The following is an 18,372-nucleotide window of genomic DNA, read 5'->3' on the forward strand; positions in this document are numbered from 1 at the left end:
CAAATGAAAAACAACTTGGTATAAATAGAAAGGTTCCTTAAGCTAAATGAAGAAAAAACAGAGTTAATTCTTGCCAGTGCCTTCAGAGCAGGCATTAGACAGGAGAGCACCAAACTGAGTTTTTCCTCCCGATATACTCAGAAGGATTCCAAGAGAACTGAAAAGGTGTAACACCTGAAATCACCTCACTAACACAAGCGGTTCCCGTCGCACACTTTGGGAAACACTGACGCAGTGCCAGCTAGCTGGGCTCTGGTCCTCGATTTCCCCATCTGCGGGATGAAGGCACGAATCTAGAGGAACTCTGAGGCTCCTCTCAGGCTTGTATCTTCCTGCCACGCTGCCCAGGGAGGGAGACTAGGGTGCGTCTCTGACACGGGGCAAGTCAGGCCCTGCTTGACTGTCACAGCTACCGGCCAGGGCACATGCCCAGTGTCATCTAGAGATGGCGGTGGTCCTAAGAAGAATGGGGGGAACAAGCTTTCCTTCTAGACAACCTCCTTCCTCTCCTCAGCTCTCCTGGGTGGACATTCCTTCACTCACTCAGCAGATGTTTACTGATCATCAGTGTGTCGAGAGGATGGGATGTGGCTACGCCATGTGACAAGTGTCAGTGGGGATATGGACACGCTGTGAACGGAGAAGAGATGGCATTGGATTTGGAGCTCAATGACAGTGGAGTTTCCCGGGTGGAGAGCAAGGCAGAGAAGCAGGAAGCCGGGGTACGGGGAGCAGCCCCTGTTCAGCCGGTCAGTGTTTGTGAGGCAGGTACTAAGTGTGGCCAGTCGAGACCAGGATTGATCCTGGGTGGTGGGGAGGCTAGCGGGGAAGGAAGTCTGCCTTTTGGGACTCATTCAGTAGCAAGAGACGGAAAGCCAGGAAAACCTGACATATGTAAAAATGGCAATTTATTGAGTCTCGGAGGTTGACACACTTGTTTCATTGTCTGTCTCCCCAGTAGAGTGAGTAATCTGAGGGCAGAGGCCCTATCTGCCTTCCACGCAGTACTGTTGGCAGCACCTGGTATATCATACCTGCGTGTAATAAGCTGTTCAATAAATATTTAATGATTGAAGGTGTAGCCTCTCCCCCCACCAATACACTCACCAGATCAGAGGCAGCAGAACTGCGTCTCCTCCATTTTATACTATTCCCTCCCTCTCTTTTCCTTCTTCCTTCTGTCTTCCTTTCCCCCTCCTTTCCTTTCCCTCCCTCCCTCCCCTCCCTTATTTGGTGTTGTTTTCCTCTGCAGGAGGCTTCTCCCCTGTGGTGACAAAGTTGGCCCAAGTCCATCCCTCTTCCCCAACCTCCCGAGCTCACTTCCTATCAGCTCAGCGCCCCCTAGTGGAAAGTGAACACTCCCTTCCTGGTGTTTCCAGCAGAAGCCCAGGGCTGTCTCTAATTGGCCTGGCTGGGGTCCCATCACTGTGGCCAGATTAACATCATGCATACTGATAGGTCAGGCCTGGGTCTGCTGCCCTGCACCCAGGAATTGGAGGATAGTGTCAGTTTCCCATGAACCACATGGAATGAGAATGGTGGAGCGGAATTTGGGGGATTTCCTCAAAGAAAATCAGGAAGATGTTCCAGAAGGAGGGGGACTGGATGATCCTAGGCAGAGAGAAACAACAGATGTCTGCTGAGGGGGAGGAGCTCAGGAAGGAGAAGAAAGTGGCTCCATTGGCTGGTCTGCAAACAAACACCTGATGTTCTTCTACCTGTAAGCTGTTCCTCAAACCTGTTTGGCTCCTGCTTCTACCGGGCTTAATGCTGACACTGCTTCCTTTGTCTGGAATAATCCATCCCCACCCCAGTCCCTATTCACCTAGCTAATAGCTACTCTTCCTTCAAGGTTCAGTTTAGATATCGCTTCCTCAGGAAGCCTTCCTTTAGCAGCCTGTACCCCCCTCATCATCTCACTTATCACACCCTGTGATAATCACTTGTATAACTGTCTGTGTCCCTACTAAGGTGTGTATTCGGTGAGGGCAGAGACCATATCTGTCTTCTACATTGTAGTGTTTCCTACTATAGCACCGAGTGCAGTAACTAGCACGTAGTGAACTGTTCAGTAAATATTAAATGATTGAAGGTGTAGCTGTTGCCCTACCCCCAAATATATTCACCAGAGCAAAGGCAATAGAATCTACCTCCCCTGTTTTATCCTCCCTCCATCCCATCCATCCACCCACCCACCCACCTATCTATCCATCCATCCACCCACCCACCTATCCACCTGTCCACCCACCCATTTATCCAGCCAGCCAGCCAGCTGTCGTTCACTCATTCATGCAAATATATATTGCTACTTGCTGGGTGCCAGTCTCTGCTCTAATACAGGGATTATGATCATGGACAAGGTCCTGGCCCTCATGGACTTAGCACTCTAGTTGGGTGAGACAGTTTATAAACGTGCACAAGGAATGAGACAGTGATGATAAGTTCTACGGAGAACGTAGGCCACACAGAGTGTGGGCCGTCAGACTGAAGTTTGGGTACTTCTCTTTCCCTTCAAGGGTGTCTTTGTCATGTCCTGGCCCAGGGTCTCACCTCATACACAACTGTTGTGTGGCCTAGGGATGGCCCTTACTGTGGGGTGGAGGAAGCGTACATGGACTGCATTGTTGAGAACCTATTTTCTAAAAACTGATCCTTTTCCTGCCCCAGCATGTCCCTGTATTAATGCTGTTAACTTCCAGATTGCCTTTGCCTTCTTTCGCATTTAAATGCAGATCTGAAGAGCTGTACAGATAGTACTCTCCTGTTTTCATGATCTGAGGGTTTGGGAAGATGCAAAAGGCAAAGTGTCCACAGCAAAGGCAGCATGGTCACCAGAAAAGGCAATGTCCACAGCTTGGAAGGCCCGGCCATCTGGCTTGCTGTGTGACTTAGGCCACATGCTTGCTATTTCTGGGCCTTCGTTTCTTTCAATGACAGGTTAATACACCAAAGTTTCCGGAGGGCCTCTGAGAACCTATGAAACTGATTTGGGGCCAAGAATAGTGGTCTCATTTACGTGTTCCTACGTAGTGCTTCTTAGCCTGTGCTGGACTTCTTCTGAAAGGCTCTCCCTGATAGGGTCTTGAGGGCTGGAAAGAGAACGCCCATCTGGCAGTAAGCTGGGTGGGTGCCTCTGAGGGCCCCTTGGAGATCCCGGGTTGAAGACGAGGTCCCAGTGACTTTGCCTCAGCTGAGCTCCTGTATCCACTTCTGCTCCCTTCCCCACCCTAGCACTGCTGGCAGCCCGTCACTCTACAGTCACAGCTTACTGAGTTCTTTCCTAGCCCCCCCTCTCTGGCCTTTGCCAGGCAGCACAGAGAGGTCAAGCCTCTGCCACAGTCATCCAGCAAGTGGTGGGAAGGTCAGGTTTCAAAACCGGGTCTCCTGAGTCCCTGTGGGGCAGAGGATCCTTTCATCCCTATTTCGTGGTTTCCTCTTTGGTAAAGCACGGATGATATAGTCCACGTCACAGGGTTTTTGTGAGAAATAAGTGAGTTAATATATGTGAAGTGCTTAGAACTAGGCCTGGCGTGTAGTAAGTGGTCAGTAAGTGTTAGCTGCTATTGTTGTTATTATTGTTATCATGCTGCCTCCCAGGATTGGGGTAAAGATTAATTGAAATGCGCCTTGGTGATAATGAAAAGAGAGGTTTGCAAACTCTGAAGTAATAGATAATTTAAAAATATTATTCAGCATCTCCTGGACTGGTAATACTGAGCACACTGTTCTAGACTATTGAGCTAAGGGCCTTTCATCCTGAAGCCCATGTTTCAGGTAATTAAATAAAGGAAACATCTAGAGGATTCTGGGCATAAATAGTTAGACTCACTTCAGAGAGGTCCCTAGGTAAACTCTTTCGTGGCAGCTGTCTGACGTAAGTGACACCGGGTGATGAAGTTCACCATTATTCTTGGGATCAGGAATTACCAAGTGGATCACATAGAGGGGGAGGAGCAAAGAAAGCAGTGGTGCCTGTGAGTGTGGAGGTGTAGAGGGAAGGTTCAAGAATGGGAGAGAGGCCCGGAGACAGCCTTCAGCCGGCTTCCCGACTCTGAGCTGCGCTATGTTCCAGGAGCCATGGCTTTAAAGATGGTTGAAAGCAGGCAACTGCTTCGGTTATCTGTAAACCTGCAGTCATCCCCTTTGGCCACTAGATGTCGAGAACACATTGATCCAACACACTTTCTGGTCCATTGAGTTGTTTAGAAAGAAACTTAGTGGTATTGGCGTAAGGAGTGGATGAAATCAGCAAGAAGGGCATCTCTGGAGGCTTTGGGGCAACTGCAGATGAGCAGAGATGGGTGGGATGCAGAGAAGAAGTCTTTCCACCAAGACCCAAGAAGAAAAGTTGATTGCAGTTTTTCATTTATTGTTTTGAAATGTGGGGAGGTTTTCAGGATGAAAGGAGGGAGAAACATGGTGTAGAATAATTTTTTTTCACATTAGCTAATGTTTTTTAGAGTTTGTGAGCATTTTCCTGAAGTCAAGTGAGTAAGTTCAAGATTTTCAAACCCTCAGCCCAAATCAGGGATGTCGATGGTGGTGGTGATGGTAGCAGCTAATGCTTACATGGCTTTTACTGTGTGGTTGGTATTGCTTTTAGCACCTTATAAAAAATTAACTTATTTAGTCCTCATGACAAACCTATGAGGTAGGTGCCATTATCATCCCCATTTTATACATGAGGGAGCAGATGTCAGAGAGGTTATGTGACTTGCCCAACGTCACACAGCTGGTAAGTGGCAGCATCAGGATTCAGCCCAGACATTTGGGCCAGAGGCCATATTCTTACCTGACATGCTCTACAATAGATGTTGCCCCCACTGACTCCTGACATATGACAAAGGGGACTTTCTTAACAACAGATCAATGCTGTGATTTCACAGTAAGAATCACAGAGAAAGTCCTCGTTTAAAAGTCTCACGTCACAGGACTTTAAATGACAGTGACTAAGGTTATAACATTGGCCAGTAATTCATCCTGAGTTCCTTGACTTAAAGGGCCTGGCTAGTCAGAAGCACATCCCATCCCGAGGCGGAAGCTTCTGCTCCATTAGCTGCTGTAATTATCCAAACAACAGAAGAAGAGGACCAACAAGGCTCGGGAGCCATGAATTCCAGAAATTTCTTGTGTTTCTTAGCATAGACAGATGGTCATAAACTTGATATTGCAAAGGGAAGTGTACTCCTAGCTGGGGACTGGGAGATAGAATACTGTTGGTATGGGCCTGGCCCAGCTTGCTCTAAGGCTGCCCCAAATACTCACATCTGCTGAACAAATGGTAATGAATGAAGGAACCGGTATGATATGATAGAATTAAAAGTCTGAGACCAGATTTTTAATGTGGTTAGATATACACTTACTATATGACCCTCCATTCCACTCCTAGGTATTTACCCAAGAGCAACGAAAACATATGTCCACATAAAGAATTGTACATGGACATTCCTAGCAGCTTTATGCATAAGAGCCAAAAACTGCAAACAACCCCAATAACGCTCAACACATGAACAGATAAACAAAGTGTGGTATAACCATACAAGGCAGTACTACTCAGCAGTAAAAAATAACTTCTGATACATGCAACAACATGGGAGAATCTCGGAAAAATTATGCCGAGTGATCAAGGGTAGGTGTAAAAGAGTTTGTACTCTATGGGTCCGTGTACATGAAGTTCTAGAACACACAAAAACAATCTACAGTGACAGAAAGCAAATCGGTGATTGCCTGTGGCTGGGGTAAGGCGTGGGGATCGACTGGAAAGGGTCAAGAGGGATGTTTTTGGTGTGATGGGAGTGTTCTGTATCTTGATTGTGAGGATGATCACATGGATGTAAAGTCTGGAAACTACACGGATACTGTATGATCTTGGATAAGTCACTCTGTCCTTCTGGGCCTTAGTTTCCCTATTTGTAAAATTTGGTGGTTGGGTTAGATGATGTATAGGATTCCTTCTGACTCAAAAATTCCCTTGATATAACAATATCCAACTCTTAATGTGGAAGTAGAGTAGCAAAGTGCAACTTTCTTTATAGGAATTCATTTTATAGCCAAGGATGAGTTTATTTCTGAGAGCATAGAGTATCTGTTAGGTTACCCAATAATATTCCTTTGGGGAACAGAGCCATTTACAGGCCAATTTTACTTAAGGAAACAGCTGAGATAATGATTTGCGTGTAAGAAGGATGTTCCTGTGGAGATCCCGCGGGTACCTGAGGAGGGCCTTTTCCAGCGACCCTGTGGGGAGGGAGTAGCACACAAGAGACACGGCTGGCAGGGCTGGAGAGGGCAGCTGAGGAAGGCCATGTTCACCATATCACCTCTGAGAGCCCCAAATGCCCGGGGCCTGTGGTGGCCCTTTTAAATTTCCTCTTTACAGGTCCATTCCTGGCACTTAGTAAGCACTGAATGATGTTGTTGATGATGATGATGATGAAACTGCTGCTGCTGACGATCATCATTTCCAGTCCTCAGACAGTTTGTGCAGAAGTAAAGGGCTGTGGGATTTCAGAGCGTGTCATGGGAAGAGGGCGGGGACAGAGCTGACCGGAACACAGGACTTGGACGGGGGCTGCCAGCGCTAGGGCCACCCTTGCTGGGCCATAACAGCCTGTTGATTTCCCACACTCGTGTGTTTCCAGGTCATGAAAACCTACCACATGTACCATGCGGAGAGCATCAGTGCGGAAAGCAAGCTGAAGGAGGCCGAGAAGCAGGAGGAGAAGCAGTTCAACAAGTCGGGAGACCTCAGCATGAACCTGCTCCGGCACGAGGACCGGCCCCAGCGCCGTAGCTCCGTGAAGAAGATTGAGAAGATGAAGGAGAAGGCGAGTGAAGGCCCCGGGTATCGGGGTGGGAAGGAAGGGGAGGGCCAGGCTCCCCACAGCCTCAGCCTCCCCCTCTGCACCCTGAGGGACTAGGGGTGGAATAATGCTGCCAGTGTCTGCTGTCTTGGAGGTCAGTGTCGTGGTGGAGGCAGGGCTGGCCATGCCTCTGCTCACACTTGTTAGGCCTCAGGCGAGGGTCAACAGCAGGAGAGGTACTCAGCTGGCAAGACAGCTGAACTGCGATGAGACTCTCACCCAGCGAGCACATTCTGGCAAGAATCACCAGGCATTAGTGGGGGTGGGGCCTGCCCTGGACGTCAGTTTAGTGGCCGGGGGGCTGATTGGGACTTCATGTGTCCCAACAAGAGGGAACAGCGCTGGCGTACCAACCAGCACCTGGGAACCAGGTAAAGAACCATTCTGAAGAAATTGCCATCGCCAAGCCAAAGCTGGGCCAGTTAGAATCCTTGTGTGTTGGTGCTGGGAAAGTGCTTTGGTAGGGCATGGTGAAAGTGCTAGTTTTGGAGTCAGGCTGAGTTTTGAAGATGCCACATGTACAGCAACTCTCTGACCTTCAATATTATTTTATTTATTTATTTACTTTTAAATTAGTTAATTAATTTATTTGTTTTTGGCTGCTTTGGGTGTTTGTTGCTACGCGCGTGGGCTTTCTCTAGTTGCGGCAAGCGGGGGCTGCTCTCCGTTGCGGTGCATGGGCTTCTCATTGCGGTGGCTTCTCTTGTTGTGGAGCATGGGCTCTAGGTACACGGGCTTCACTAGTTGTAGCACGCGGGCTCAGTAGTTGTGGCTTGCGGGCTCTAGAGCGCAGGCTCAGTGGTTGGGGCACACGGGCTTAGTTGCTCCGCGGCATGTGGGATCTTCCCGGACCAGGGCTCGAACCCATGTCCTCTGCATTGGCAGGCGGATTCTTAACCACTGCGCCACCGGGGAAGTCCCTGACCTTCAATTTTAAAAGTTGACAGTGATGGCAAACAAATCTCCTTTCTCATGTCAACTCTGATCAATTGATAGTGGCTGCCCAGAGCCCTATGCTGAGGATTGTGAACCCTCTCGAGGCTTTAGTTAAAGACAGTGCTGTGATCAATTAATGATGTCTGTCTTGGCCAAGGAATTTAGAGGGGCAGTGTGCATGCTGCTTTTTGTCATCCTAGATTGGGTTACTTCTAAGGTTCCTTTCTTCTTCTTTTTTTTTTTTTTTTTTTTGCGGTACGCGGACCTCTCACTGTTGTGGCCTCTCACTTTGCGGAGCACAGGCTCCAGACGCGCAGGCTAAGCGGCCATGGCTCAGGGGCCCAGCCGCTCCGCGGCACATGGGATCCTCCCGGACCGGGGCACGAACCCGTGTCCCCTGCATCGGCAGGCGGACTCTCAACCACTGCGCCACCAGGGAAGCCCTAAGGTCCCTTTCTTCTTAAAAAGCTATGATATTCTTGTTGAATTTTCTGCATTCATTCATTCCAGGCAATCAGCAAACATTTCCTGAGCTCTTTCTATTTGCCAAACATTGCATCAGATGTTTATTTGGGCTTCTATGAGACTAATTCTATGATTATATGATCCTACAGCTCTTAAAAATTATAGGAGATTGAGTGGGAACATAATCCAACAGGACCTGGGTAAGCTGGCAAAGTAACCAAAGGCAAGTAAAATATAAAATTTCAGGGTAATTTCCAAAGGCAAAGAAAAATACGCTCCACAATAACCAGGCAGAGACCCAGTTAAAAAATGGGCAAAGGAATTGAATAGACATATCTCTGAAGAACATATATGAGTGGCCAATAAATACATGAAAAGATGCTCAGCATCATTAGTTATTAAGGAAATGCAAATCAAAACCACAGTGAGATACCACTGCACACCCACCATTATGGCTAAGATAAAAAAGTCAGATAATCACAAGTGTCGGTGAGGACGTAGAGAAATTGGAACCATCATACATTGCTGGAGGGAATGTAAAGTGATTCAGCCACTTTGGAAAATAGTCTGGAAGTTCCTCAAAATGTTAAACATAGAGTTACCAGATGACTCAGCAGTTCCACGCCTAGGTATCCACCCAAGAGAAATTTCAACATGTGTCCAGACAAGAATTTGCACATGAATGTTCATAGCAACATTATGCCTAATAGCCAAAGGGTAGAAACAATCCAAATAAATAAACGTCTGTCAACTGATGAATAAAATATGGTGAGTCCCTGTAAGGGAATATTCAGCCATGAAAAGGAATGAATACAGACTACAGCATGGATGAACCTTGAAAACAGTAGGCTAAGTGAAAGAAACCTGTCACGAAAGACCACATATTACATAATTCCATTTATTTGAAATGTCCAGAGTAGACAAATCCATAGAGACAGAAAGTAGATTATTGGTTGCCAGGAGCCGTGGCAGAAAAGAATGGAGAGTGACTGCTAATGGGTACAGGGTTTCTCTTGGGGTGATGAAAATATTCCAGATTTAGATAGTGGTGATGGTTGTACAATATGTCTGTGAATATACTAGAAATGAATGTTTAAAAATAAGGTAACCGGGGCTTCCCCGGTGGCGCGGTGGTTGGGAGTCCGCTTGCCGATGCAGGGGACATGGGTTCGTGCCCTGGTCCGGGAGGATCCCGCATGCCGCGGAGCGGCTGGGCCCGTGAGTCATGGCCGCTGGGCCTGCGTGTCCGGAGCCTGTGCTCCGCAACGGGAGAGGCCACAACAGTGAGAGGCCCACGTACAGCAAAAAAAATAAATAAATAAAATAAGGTAACCAGGCAGGGAATTACAGAGCTACAACATAGGGGGGTAGCTATAGAGGGGATATGTAGAGAGGTAGAGAAAGCCCTGGTTGGTGGGGTCTGGAGACTAAGTTTTAGTTCAGAGTTGTATGCTAACTGGCCATTTGGCTCTTGGACAAACAACTTCTTTTCAATTCTCATTTCCTCGCCTATAAAATGGATGAATTAAACTAAGATATCTTCAAATATCCTTTCCGGGCATAAAATTTTATGAGTCCATGAAGGGCTGAAAATGGTCTCATGGTTATAGTAGCCTCCTGGAAATGGGCCAGGAATTTCAAAACTCTCTGTGGAGGTTGGGTGTGTGGTTGGTACAGTGTATAACCAGAAGTTTGTTTCTAGAAATTCCCAGAATAAGTGAACCCTGGAGAAAGGTCAGAGGAGATGTCTGAGGAGAATTAAAAGGCTGACAATGGGGGCATCTCTATTGAACAGCTAGAGAACTCAGTCTGGAGGAAGGAAGGTTGAGAGTGCCTAGGTAGGAAGAAGCCCTGTTTCTTTAAGGAGAGCTGTCTCTCTCCTCAGCAGTGGGACTCATCTGTCTGAAGCGGGCAAGGGGACAGCTCTCCAACCCACGGACTCTTTACTGCTTCCTGCCCAGGATGGCCCAGAACAGAAGCAGCTTCCCAGGGAGGCGGTCCAGCTCCTAGCCAAGACCACACCTCTGGCTGCCCACCCCGCCTCTCCCCACCACGCACATCCAGACAGCCAGTGACAGTCATTTCATGCTGCCCACGCAGGGACTGTTCTGGGTGCTGTAGGCTCTGTCATGAACAGGGACCATTAAGTCCCTGACTTCACAGAGCTTACTTTCTAGCAGGGGACCCTGAAAATCATCAAGTAATCAAAGAGGTAAAAAGTGTAATTTGGGCTGGTGAAAAGTACTTATGAAAAAAATTGAGCAACCAAGATGTCCTTCAGTAGGTGAGTGGCTAAGTAACTGTGGTCCATCCAGACAATGGAATGTTATTCAGCACTAAAAAGAAATGAGGGGCTTCCCTGGTGGCGCAGTGGTTGAGAGTCCGCCTGCCGATGCAGGGGACACGGGTTCGTGCCCCGATCCCGGAAGATCCCACATGCCGCGGAGCGGCTGGGCCCGCGAGCCATGGCCGCGGAGCCTGTGTGTCCGGAGCCTGTGCTCTGCAACGGGAGAGGCCACAGCAGTGAGAGGCCCGCGTACAGCAAAAAAAAAAAAAAAGAAATGAGCTGGGCTTCCCTGGTGGCGCAGTGGTTGAGAGTCCGCCTGCCGATGCAGGGGACACGGGTTCGTGCCCTGGTCCGGGAAGATCCCACATGCCGCAGAGCGGCTGGGCCTGTGAGCCATGGCCACTGAGCCTGCACGTCTGGAGCCTGTGCTCCGCAATGGGAGAGGCCGCAACGGTGAGAGGCCCGCGTACCGCAAAAAACAAAAAAAAAAGAGATGAGCTGTCAAGCCATGAAAAGACACGGAGGAACCTTAAATGCATGTTACAAAGTGAAAGAAACCAATCTGGAAAGGCTACATACTGTACAATTCCAACTATATGACATTCTAGAAAAGGCAAAACTATGGAACAGTAAGAAGGTCAGTGGTTACAGCGGTTAGGTGGGAGACAGGTAGAGCACAGAGGATTTTCAGGGCAGGGAAACTTCTCTGATACTATAATGATGGATACATGTCCTTATACATCTGTTCAAATTCACAGAATGTACAACATCAAGACTGAACCCTAAGGTAAACTGTGGACTCTGGGTGACTACAATGTGTTAGTATAGTTCCATCAATTGTAACAAATGTACCACCTGGTGCCAGGGGGGTGTTGATATGGGGGGATGCGGTGTTTGTATGGGAGTAGGGGTGTGTGCACGAAATCTCAGCACCTTCCTCTCAATTTTTCTGTGAAGCTAAAACTGCTCTAAAAAAAGTCTCTTAAAAATTAAATAAAAATGAAAATAATCACTAAAAATTGAACAAAGATTAAATGAATGGGAAAAATAGAGCAGGACAGAATGTGGGGAGGGGGCGGTCAAGATGCCGGGGACACATTTTAGACACGGTTGTGTGGTCAGAAGCCCATGCGACTGTGTGACCATGGCTAAGGACCTGAATGATGTGGAGCAGGCCACGCAGGGACCTGGAAGGGTGGCCTGCCAGCCGGAGGGAATGGGTCTGAGTCTAGAGGCAGGAATGAACTTGGCCTCTTAAAGGACGTGCAGAGGAGGAGATGACAGGAACGTGGAGGAAGAGCCAGGTCACGAGGGCTTCACAGGCTGTCGTCCGGGTTTGGGCAGCCTCTGGGGGTGTTGAGTAGGGGCCTCCGGAGGTCTAGTTACACTCTGCTCTGGCAGACCCCCGGAAAAGGCCACTGCTTACCCAACAGTGCCGACGATGGCTGCACATGTGCAGTGTCAAGTGAGCTTTTTGAGTACAGGGTCCAGATCTTACTCACCTGGCCCATGGAGTAAGGCTTTCCAGGGCCGTGCGGGGAGCTGATCGCAGGCAGTGACCCTAAAGAAAATCTCAAATCCCTCCCATCAGTGGCTCTGCTCTCACATCCACTCTTTACTTCCTCCAGAGGCAGGCAAAGTATTCTGAGAACAAGCTGAAATGCACCAAGGCCCGGAACGACTACTTGCTGAATCTGGCGGCCACCAATGCAGCTATAAGCAAATACTACATCCACGATGTCTCCGACCTCATCGACGTGAGCTCCTGGGGAGTCTGGGGTTGAGCAGGGTCCTGCACTGCCTGGTGCGAGTCATCAGCTGAGGGAGGGCTGGCCCTTGTCCTTAGCTGGCATGTGGGGCGGCCAGTGGCCCCTGGAGCCCTGATGGAGGGGAACGACAGGGAGCCTTTGGGGCCTGGGAGAGGAGTATCACCCTGTGGCTTCTACCTCCATGGGTGGGAGTGGGCCTCTGGTGGCCCTTGCACACTTGGGCTGGGCAGTTGTAATTCAGCGTGCACTTTCCAAGCGCCCTCCTCTACACCAGGTCTTTTACTGGGTTTGGGGGTACAGGGGTGATTGTACACAGTTCATGCCCTGGGGAACTTCCCAGGGTGGTAAAGATGCTTATCTGTTTAACACCCCTGGGTCCAGTCCACTAGACAAACACGCACATAAGGAAGAAAATAATGAATGAGACAAAATTATACAGGTCAGCTTTACTTGGGGATGTTATGTTGGGAGAAATCAGGCAGTTTAAGCAAAAGGAAAATGGAACACTGACTCCTGAGCACCAGCTGTGCAGGACACACTGGTAGGACAATGAGGCTTTGGGAAAGAATTCTGTGAGTGGCGCCTTCGGGGAGGCTCCTGCGTCATCTGTGACAGAGCTGGGGCTGCTTCGCATGTCTTCATGCAGACAGGGATCCGGCCCAACAGATGCTCGGTCAGGCTTCCTTGAGGGTGGGTGCGTCCTTTTCCTCTGGCCTTGGTGTATCCCGTCAGGAAGTCAGAGGGTCACTGCTCTTCCCTTGGCTGCAGAGGGGACCCATTATCGCCATTATCACCACCCCCAGGAGAGGGAGCTGCCTGGCACTGCCTTCCAATTCCCCGGGGGCCAGACCCCTCCTCTTTCCTACCTTTCAGCTTTCTTTTTCACACAACCCTTTCATCTTTTTATTTACCAAATTTTTATTGAATGCCTACTAGCTCTAGATCTTTTTTTTTTTTTTTTTTTGTGGTACGCGGGCCTCTCTGTTGTGGCCTCTCCCGTTGCGGAGCACAGGCTCCGGGCACTCAGGCTCGGCGGCCATGGCTCATGGGCCCAGCCACTCCGCGGCATGTGGGATCCTCCCAGACCGGGGCACGAACCCGTGTCCCCTGCATCGGCAGGCGGACTCTCAACCACTGCGCCACCAGGGAAGCCCCTAGCTCTAGATCTTGAGGTACAACGGTGGATAAGAGCCAGTGGGTCTGTCCTCAGGGAGCTCAGCCTGCATAACCCTGATGCATTAAAGGCAAATGCAATGCCAAGCAGTGGGTGTTACCGTGAGAGAGGTGGAGGGAGTTGTGGACACCTGGATGAGGGACACCTGGTGTGAACTCTGAGTGGGGAGAACATCAAGGAAGGCTTCCTGGAGGAAGTGACCTCTAAACTGAAACCAAAGGAAGAGTATTTAGGCAGGAGGAGAGAGGAAAAGTCTTCAGGCAGAGGGGATGCGTGTGTGAAGGCCTGGAGATGAGAAAGAAGGCAGTGAGTTTGGGGAGCTGCGAGGAGCACTGCCATTGCCCGGATCTCAGTCTCCTGCTCCCTCTGAGGGTTTTGCCATGACTTGTGTCGTAAGATTCCAAAGTGCATGAGAGCCTCCAGCATGAAAGATTTGACCGTGGAATAGGAGGTAATCGTTAGTCACTGTGACGGACCCACCTCCATGTCACCACCCTCACCTGCACCTTCTGTGTGTGCTTCTCTCCAAGTGCTGCGATTTGGGCTTTCACGCCAGCCTGGCCCGCACCTTCCGGACCTACCTCTCAGCCGAGTACAACCTGGAGACCTCTCGCCACGAGGGGCTGGACGTCATCGAGAACGCGGTGGACAACCTGGATTCCCGAAGTGACAAGCACACAGTCATGGACATGTGCAACCAGGTCTTCTGTCCCCCCCTCAAGTTTGAGTTCCAGCCCCACATGGGGGACGAGGTAGGCTTCTCCCAGGAGCCCATGCTTGAGGTTGCTTCCGTCTGTCTCCCCTGGGCTCCCAGAGCATTGGTGGGAGGAGAAGGTCAGCTGAGAGACCTGGGGTCAAGTTCTTGGTGCATGGGCTTCCCCAGCTGAGGAGTTTACCACGAATACCTTAATCTTGGTGGCTCAAGTCCCCTACCTGCAGAATTGGGAGACCATAGCTTCCCATGAAATCCCTCGCAGCTATGTCTAGAAGACCCCAAGGGAGTCCCGCATCTGCACACAGACAATCATCTCACGTTCTCCCCTCGGATGGATAGCCTCGAATCACCGAAGGCGGGGCCTCAGCAGAGCCACTCGGACCTGTGCTCCAGTGCTGGGAGCCCTTGGAGTACCAGCCAACCCAGTTTTCTTCAGGGCTTGCGCTGCTGACATCCTCATTATGTTCTGGAAAAAAAAAATGGGAGAAGGCGCTCTTCACTAGCCCCTAAGCAGCACACTAGTTACCTGAGTTTCACACAACTTCTTATGAAAATAGCTCCTTGAGCTTTTCCATGTCATTCCTCTCTCCAGGGCTCAGGCCCCAGTCCCTGGAACCAACGGAGACAGCCACCAGGTGTCATGTCTGCCTCCCCGTCTCCACCATCTCTACCCCAGGGACATGTGCCCAGAACTTTCTCCTAGTGGCCCCGTTCCCTCCCCACAGGCACACGAGAGTCAGGGGGACCCAGCCAGCCTCTGGATCCCAGTGGGAGCTCAGCTGGGCTGTCGCTGCACCTGCTTAGCAGGGAAGGACCAGGAGGCGCCTTTAACGATGGCATTTGCTGGACCCTCCAGTGGCTCTGCCCACTTTCTTCATTTGCAAGAGATGCCTTCTGCCGGGCTTCCCCACAGCTCCTGCCCCATCCCTGTGCCCTCATGCCAGCCCTTTGGCTCATCATCTGGTGACTGCAGGGTTGGGTTGCCCAGTTAGTGGTAAAGAACAGAGACCTGCTGTCCCTTATGAGCTCAGCCAAGTTACGGCAGGCAGCCCAGCCCACAGGTAGTGAGAGCCCTGGTGGGAATGGGTGTAGGCGAACAGTATCGCTCTCCTATCTTCCTCTCTTCTCCCCTCCTCTCAGCCGCCCCTGTGAGAAGGCCGCTGCCCCAAGCCTACCTCTCACTCGAGCATCTTCCCGCTGGGCCACTCCGCTAACTGTTTCCCATCCTTTGTTCTTTTCACTGGTTTCTCTTAGGCAGTTGCTTCCTTACCACCACTTCCTGCCTGGAAATTAACCAATTAGTCTCACTTAATGAGATTATGTCCAAGCTCTGAGTAGCAAACCATCACGTGCTGCACAAATGTAGACCACAACCGAGAGCGTGAGAGGGTGGCCCCTGGCTCCCGGCTGGCTCTGGTGTCACTGGGTACAAGCTGTGTGACCTTGGGCAGGTCACTTAACCTTTCCAGGCCTGTTTCCGCAGCTGTCGATGGGGATGTTAATGATAGGCCGGCCCCAGCTGCGCACAGGTGGTGAGGGCCCGGGTCAACCGCAGGTGGTGGCTGTCATTTCTGCAGGTGTGCCAGGTCAGTGCTCAGCAGCCCGTCCAGACGGAACTGCTCATGCGGTACCACCAGCTGCAGTCCAGACTGGCCACTCTCAAGATCGAGAACGAGGAGGTGAGTGAGCCCCTCGGCCCTGTGAGGGATTTCTTTACCAAGGCCTGACTGGTCCTGCAGAGTCCACTCTTGCCATGGAACACATAAGAAATCAGGGTTCATCTGTAAGATGCACAACTGTCAGAACCACCTACACCAAGAATCTTTGATGGCATGGGGAATGCTCACAAGATGTTAAAGAAAAGCAAAGAGGAAGTAGAACTCTATGTTCAGTACTGTCCTAACCAGGATAAACTGAAGTATGTGTGCACGTTTCTGTGCATATTCACGGGCATAGAAAAAAAGACTGGAAGGAAATACTTTGAATGTTGATAGTGGTTTTGTCTGGGTTGCAGGAGTATAGGTGATTTCTGTTTTCCTCTCTGTGCTTTTCTCTATTTTCTGCAGTGAGCTTATGTTATTTTTATCATCAGAAATATAGTAGGTATTTTAAATTACACAATGAAATAACCCAGGGCACACTAAACATGTCATAGATTCTGAGCTCCAGAGAGCTTCTGTCTCACCGTGGCCAGCACACCTCCCTTGCAGCTGGTGGCTCAGGACTTCCGCCAGGTGGGCACAAATGGAAGTACCAGCTGGAGTGGCTCCATTCTGATGTGCACTGATGAGGCCACATGGGAGACCTCCTGTTCCAGCTGGGATGCCCCCACCCAGGGAGGACATCACCCAATTGGAGGACACCAGGACATGGGAGTGTCACCCGAGATCATGGGCAGGTCCATCCTCGAGAAGTGCAGTTGCAGCTGGAGATGGGGAGCCGTGGTCCCTGTCTTCAGACCTCAAGAGGGCTGTTCTAGGCAGAGAGGGCAGATTGCTTTGTGTCTTCAAAAAGGACGTAGCCAGGACGAACGTGAGCCAGAGTGTAGCTAAGGATGAACAAATCAAAGCAGTCCCTGGGGGAGGTTATGTGGAGACAAATTATATCTTTGTTTCTCAAGCCTGAGAAGAGAGAGGATACGGCCAGAGTGATTTCTTTCTTTATTTATGCCCTACATCTTCCCCTGAAGCGTTTTAAACTGTTGACATGGAACGGTATATGCTGTATATGGATAATAATGTTAATGGAATTTAAATTGGAAATTGGGGCCACGGAAAGGAGGGTGAAGCACATGCTCCTCTGGGTAGGCTGTTCATGGCCATGGAAATGCTCAGTTTTGAACCTGAGCTTCTGTGAGGCTATGTTAGAAAGAACCGATTCACTCATTTATTCATTCAAGTATTTATTTAGCACATACTATGCACTAAACATTGTGCAGAGTTAAGTGAGTGGATGAGACAATATAGTACCTCCTCTCACGGAGTTTATGTTCTAGTGAGAAAAGACAGGTGGTAAAACACAAAAGCGAACGAACCCATAAATGAATACGTACACAGAATATCAGACACTAAGTTAAGGATGGTGGGCGGGGGTGGGCGGGGGGAGGCCTGATGTCACCAGGAGGCGACTTTTAAGTTGAGATCTGAGTGACAAGAGAGGCTTTGAGCAGCAATCACTGTGCAGCGAATGTGGACGCAGTTCTCCCAGGACTGTGTTTGGAACGACCCTCCATCCAAGTTCCAGTGCGCCCTTTAGGCACAGTTCAGTGAAGGGCTGTGGGGAGGCCGGGGCCCTGCGTGTGGAGCCTCCGGGGTCCCGCTTGGTCCCAGGAGAGGAATCGGAGTCCTGGAGGACCGAGCACACTGCGTGTGTCTTAGGTCTATCTTCCTCAAGGCTGTTTTTTCTCAGTCAGGCTTGCGTGGACTCAGTGGCCGACAGCGGAGGAGTTCACTCACTGAGGACAGCGCTGCCCTTATCCAGACTGTGTCCCCTCCCTTCTCTGGGTGAAGGAAACGGGGAGCGTTTCTAGCATTGCTCCTCCTCAGGGACCTGCGTCCCAGGAGGAGCTGGTTTGGGGTTTTATAACCATAAAGAAACACAAACCTCAAAACCCAAGTTCCTTGTTGGTCACAACAGTCTCCAACGTTGTCTCCAGCAGAAGCAGTCCCATGACATGACTTTACATTAGGCCACCTGGCTTCTTCCCCCAGCCAGCTGCTGGCCTTACTTTCCACATCACTGTAAAGGAAATGAGCATCTTTGTCCTGCCTGCCTCCTGATGCTTTATGTGGAAGAAATCAAGGAACGGTTGGGAAAGGACTTTGAGGTGTCAAAGGCATTCTGAGGCTGAAGGATTTTTGTCAACCTGAAGGATTTTTTGTGTTTCCCCAGGTTAGAAAAACCCTGGACGCCACCATGCAGACCTTGCAGGACATGCTGACTGTGGAGGACTTCGACGTCTCCGACGCCTTCCAACACAGCCGGTCCACGGAGTCTGTGAAGTCAGCCGCCTCCGAGACCTACATGAGCAAGGTCAACATCGCCAAGAGGAGAGCCAACCAGCAGGAGACAGAAATGTTTTATTTTACAGTAAGTGGCGTCCTGGCCCAGGACCCTCTGTCTGCCACCCCACCAGCAGTGATTTTGGGGAGCGGCCCAAACTA

General features: G+C 50.0%; 1 protein-coding gene across 3 annotated transcripts in view; it reads left to right on the forward strand.

Moving 5' to 3' along the window:
• Nucleotides 1-18,372, forward strand: part of SRGAP3 (SLIT-ROBO Rho GTPase activating protein 3) — a gene marked incomplete at both ends in the record, with an annotated part of 249,914 nt that overhangs the window by 167,678 nt on the left and 63,864 nt on the right. For all 3 annotated transcript variants that reach the window (XM_079712501.1, XM_079712500.1, XM_079712502.1), the window contains 5 exons: nt 6,642-6,827; nt 12,180-12,308; nt 14,025-14,246; nt 15,787-15,888; nt 18,101-18,298. In XM_079712501.1, the coding sequence (XP_079568627.1) occupies nt 6,642-6,827; nt 12,180-12,308; nt 14,025-14,246; nt 15,787-15,888; nt 18,101-18,298 (837 nt within the window). The remainder of the gene's footprint in view (nt 1-6,641; nt 6,828-12,179; nt 12,309-14,024; nt 14,247-15,786; nt 15,889-18,100; nt 18,299-18,372) is intronic.

The sequence above is a fragment of the Hyperoodon ampullatus genome (assembly GCF_949752795.1).
Source record: "Hyperoodon ampullatus genome assembly, chromosome: 10".
In the NCBI taxonomy this organism is placed as follows: domain Eukaryota; kingdom Metazoa; phylum Chordata; class Mammalia; order Artiodactyla; family Ziphiidae; genus Hyperoodon; species Hyperoodon ampullatus.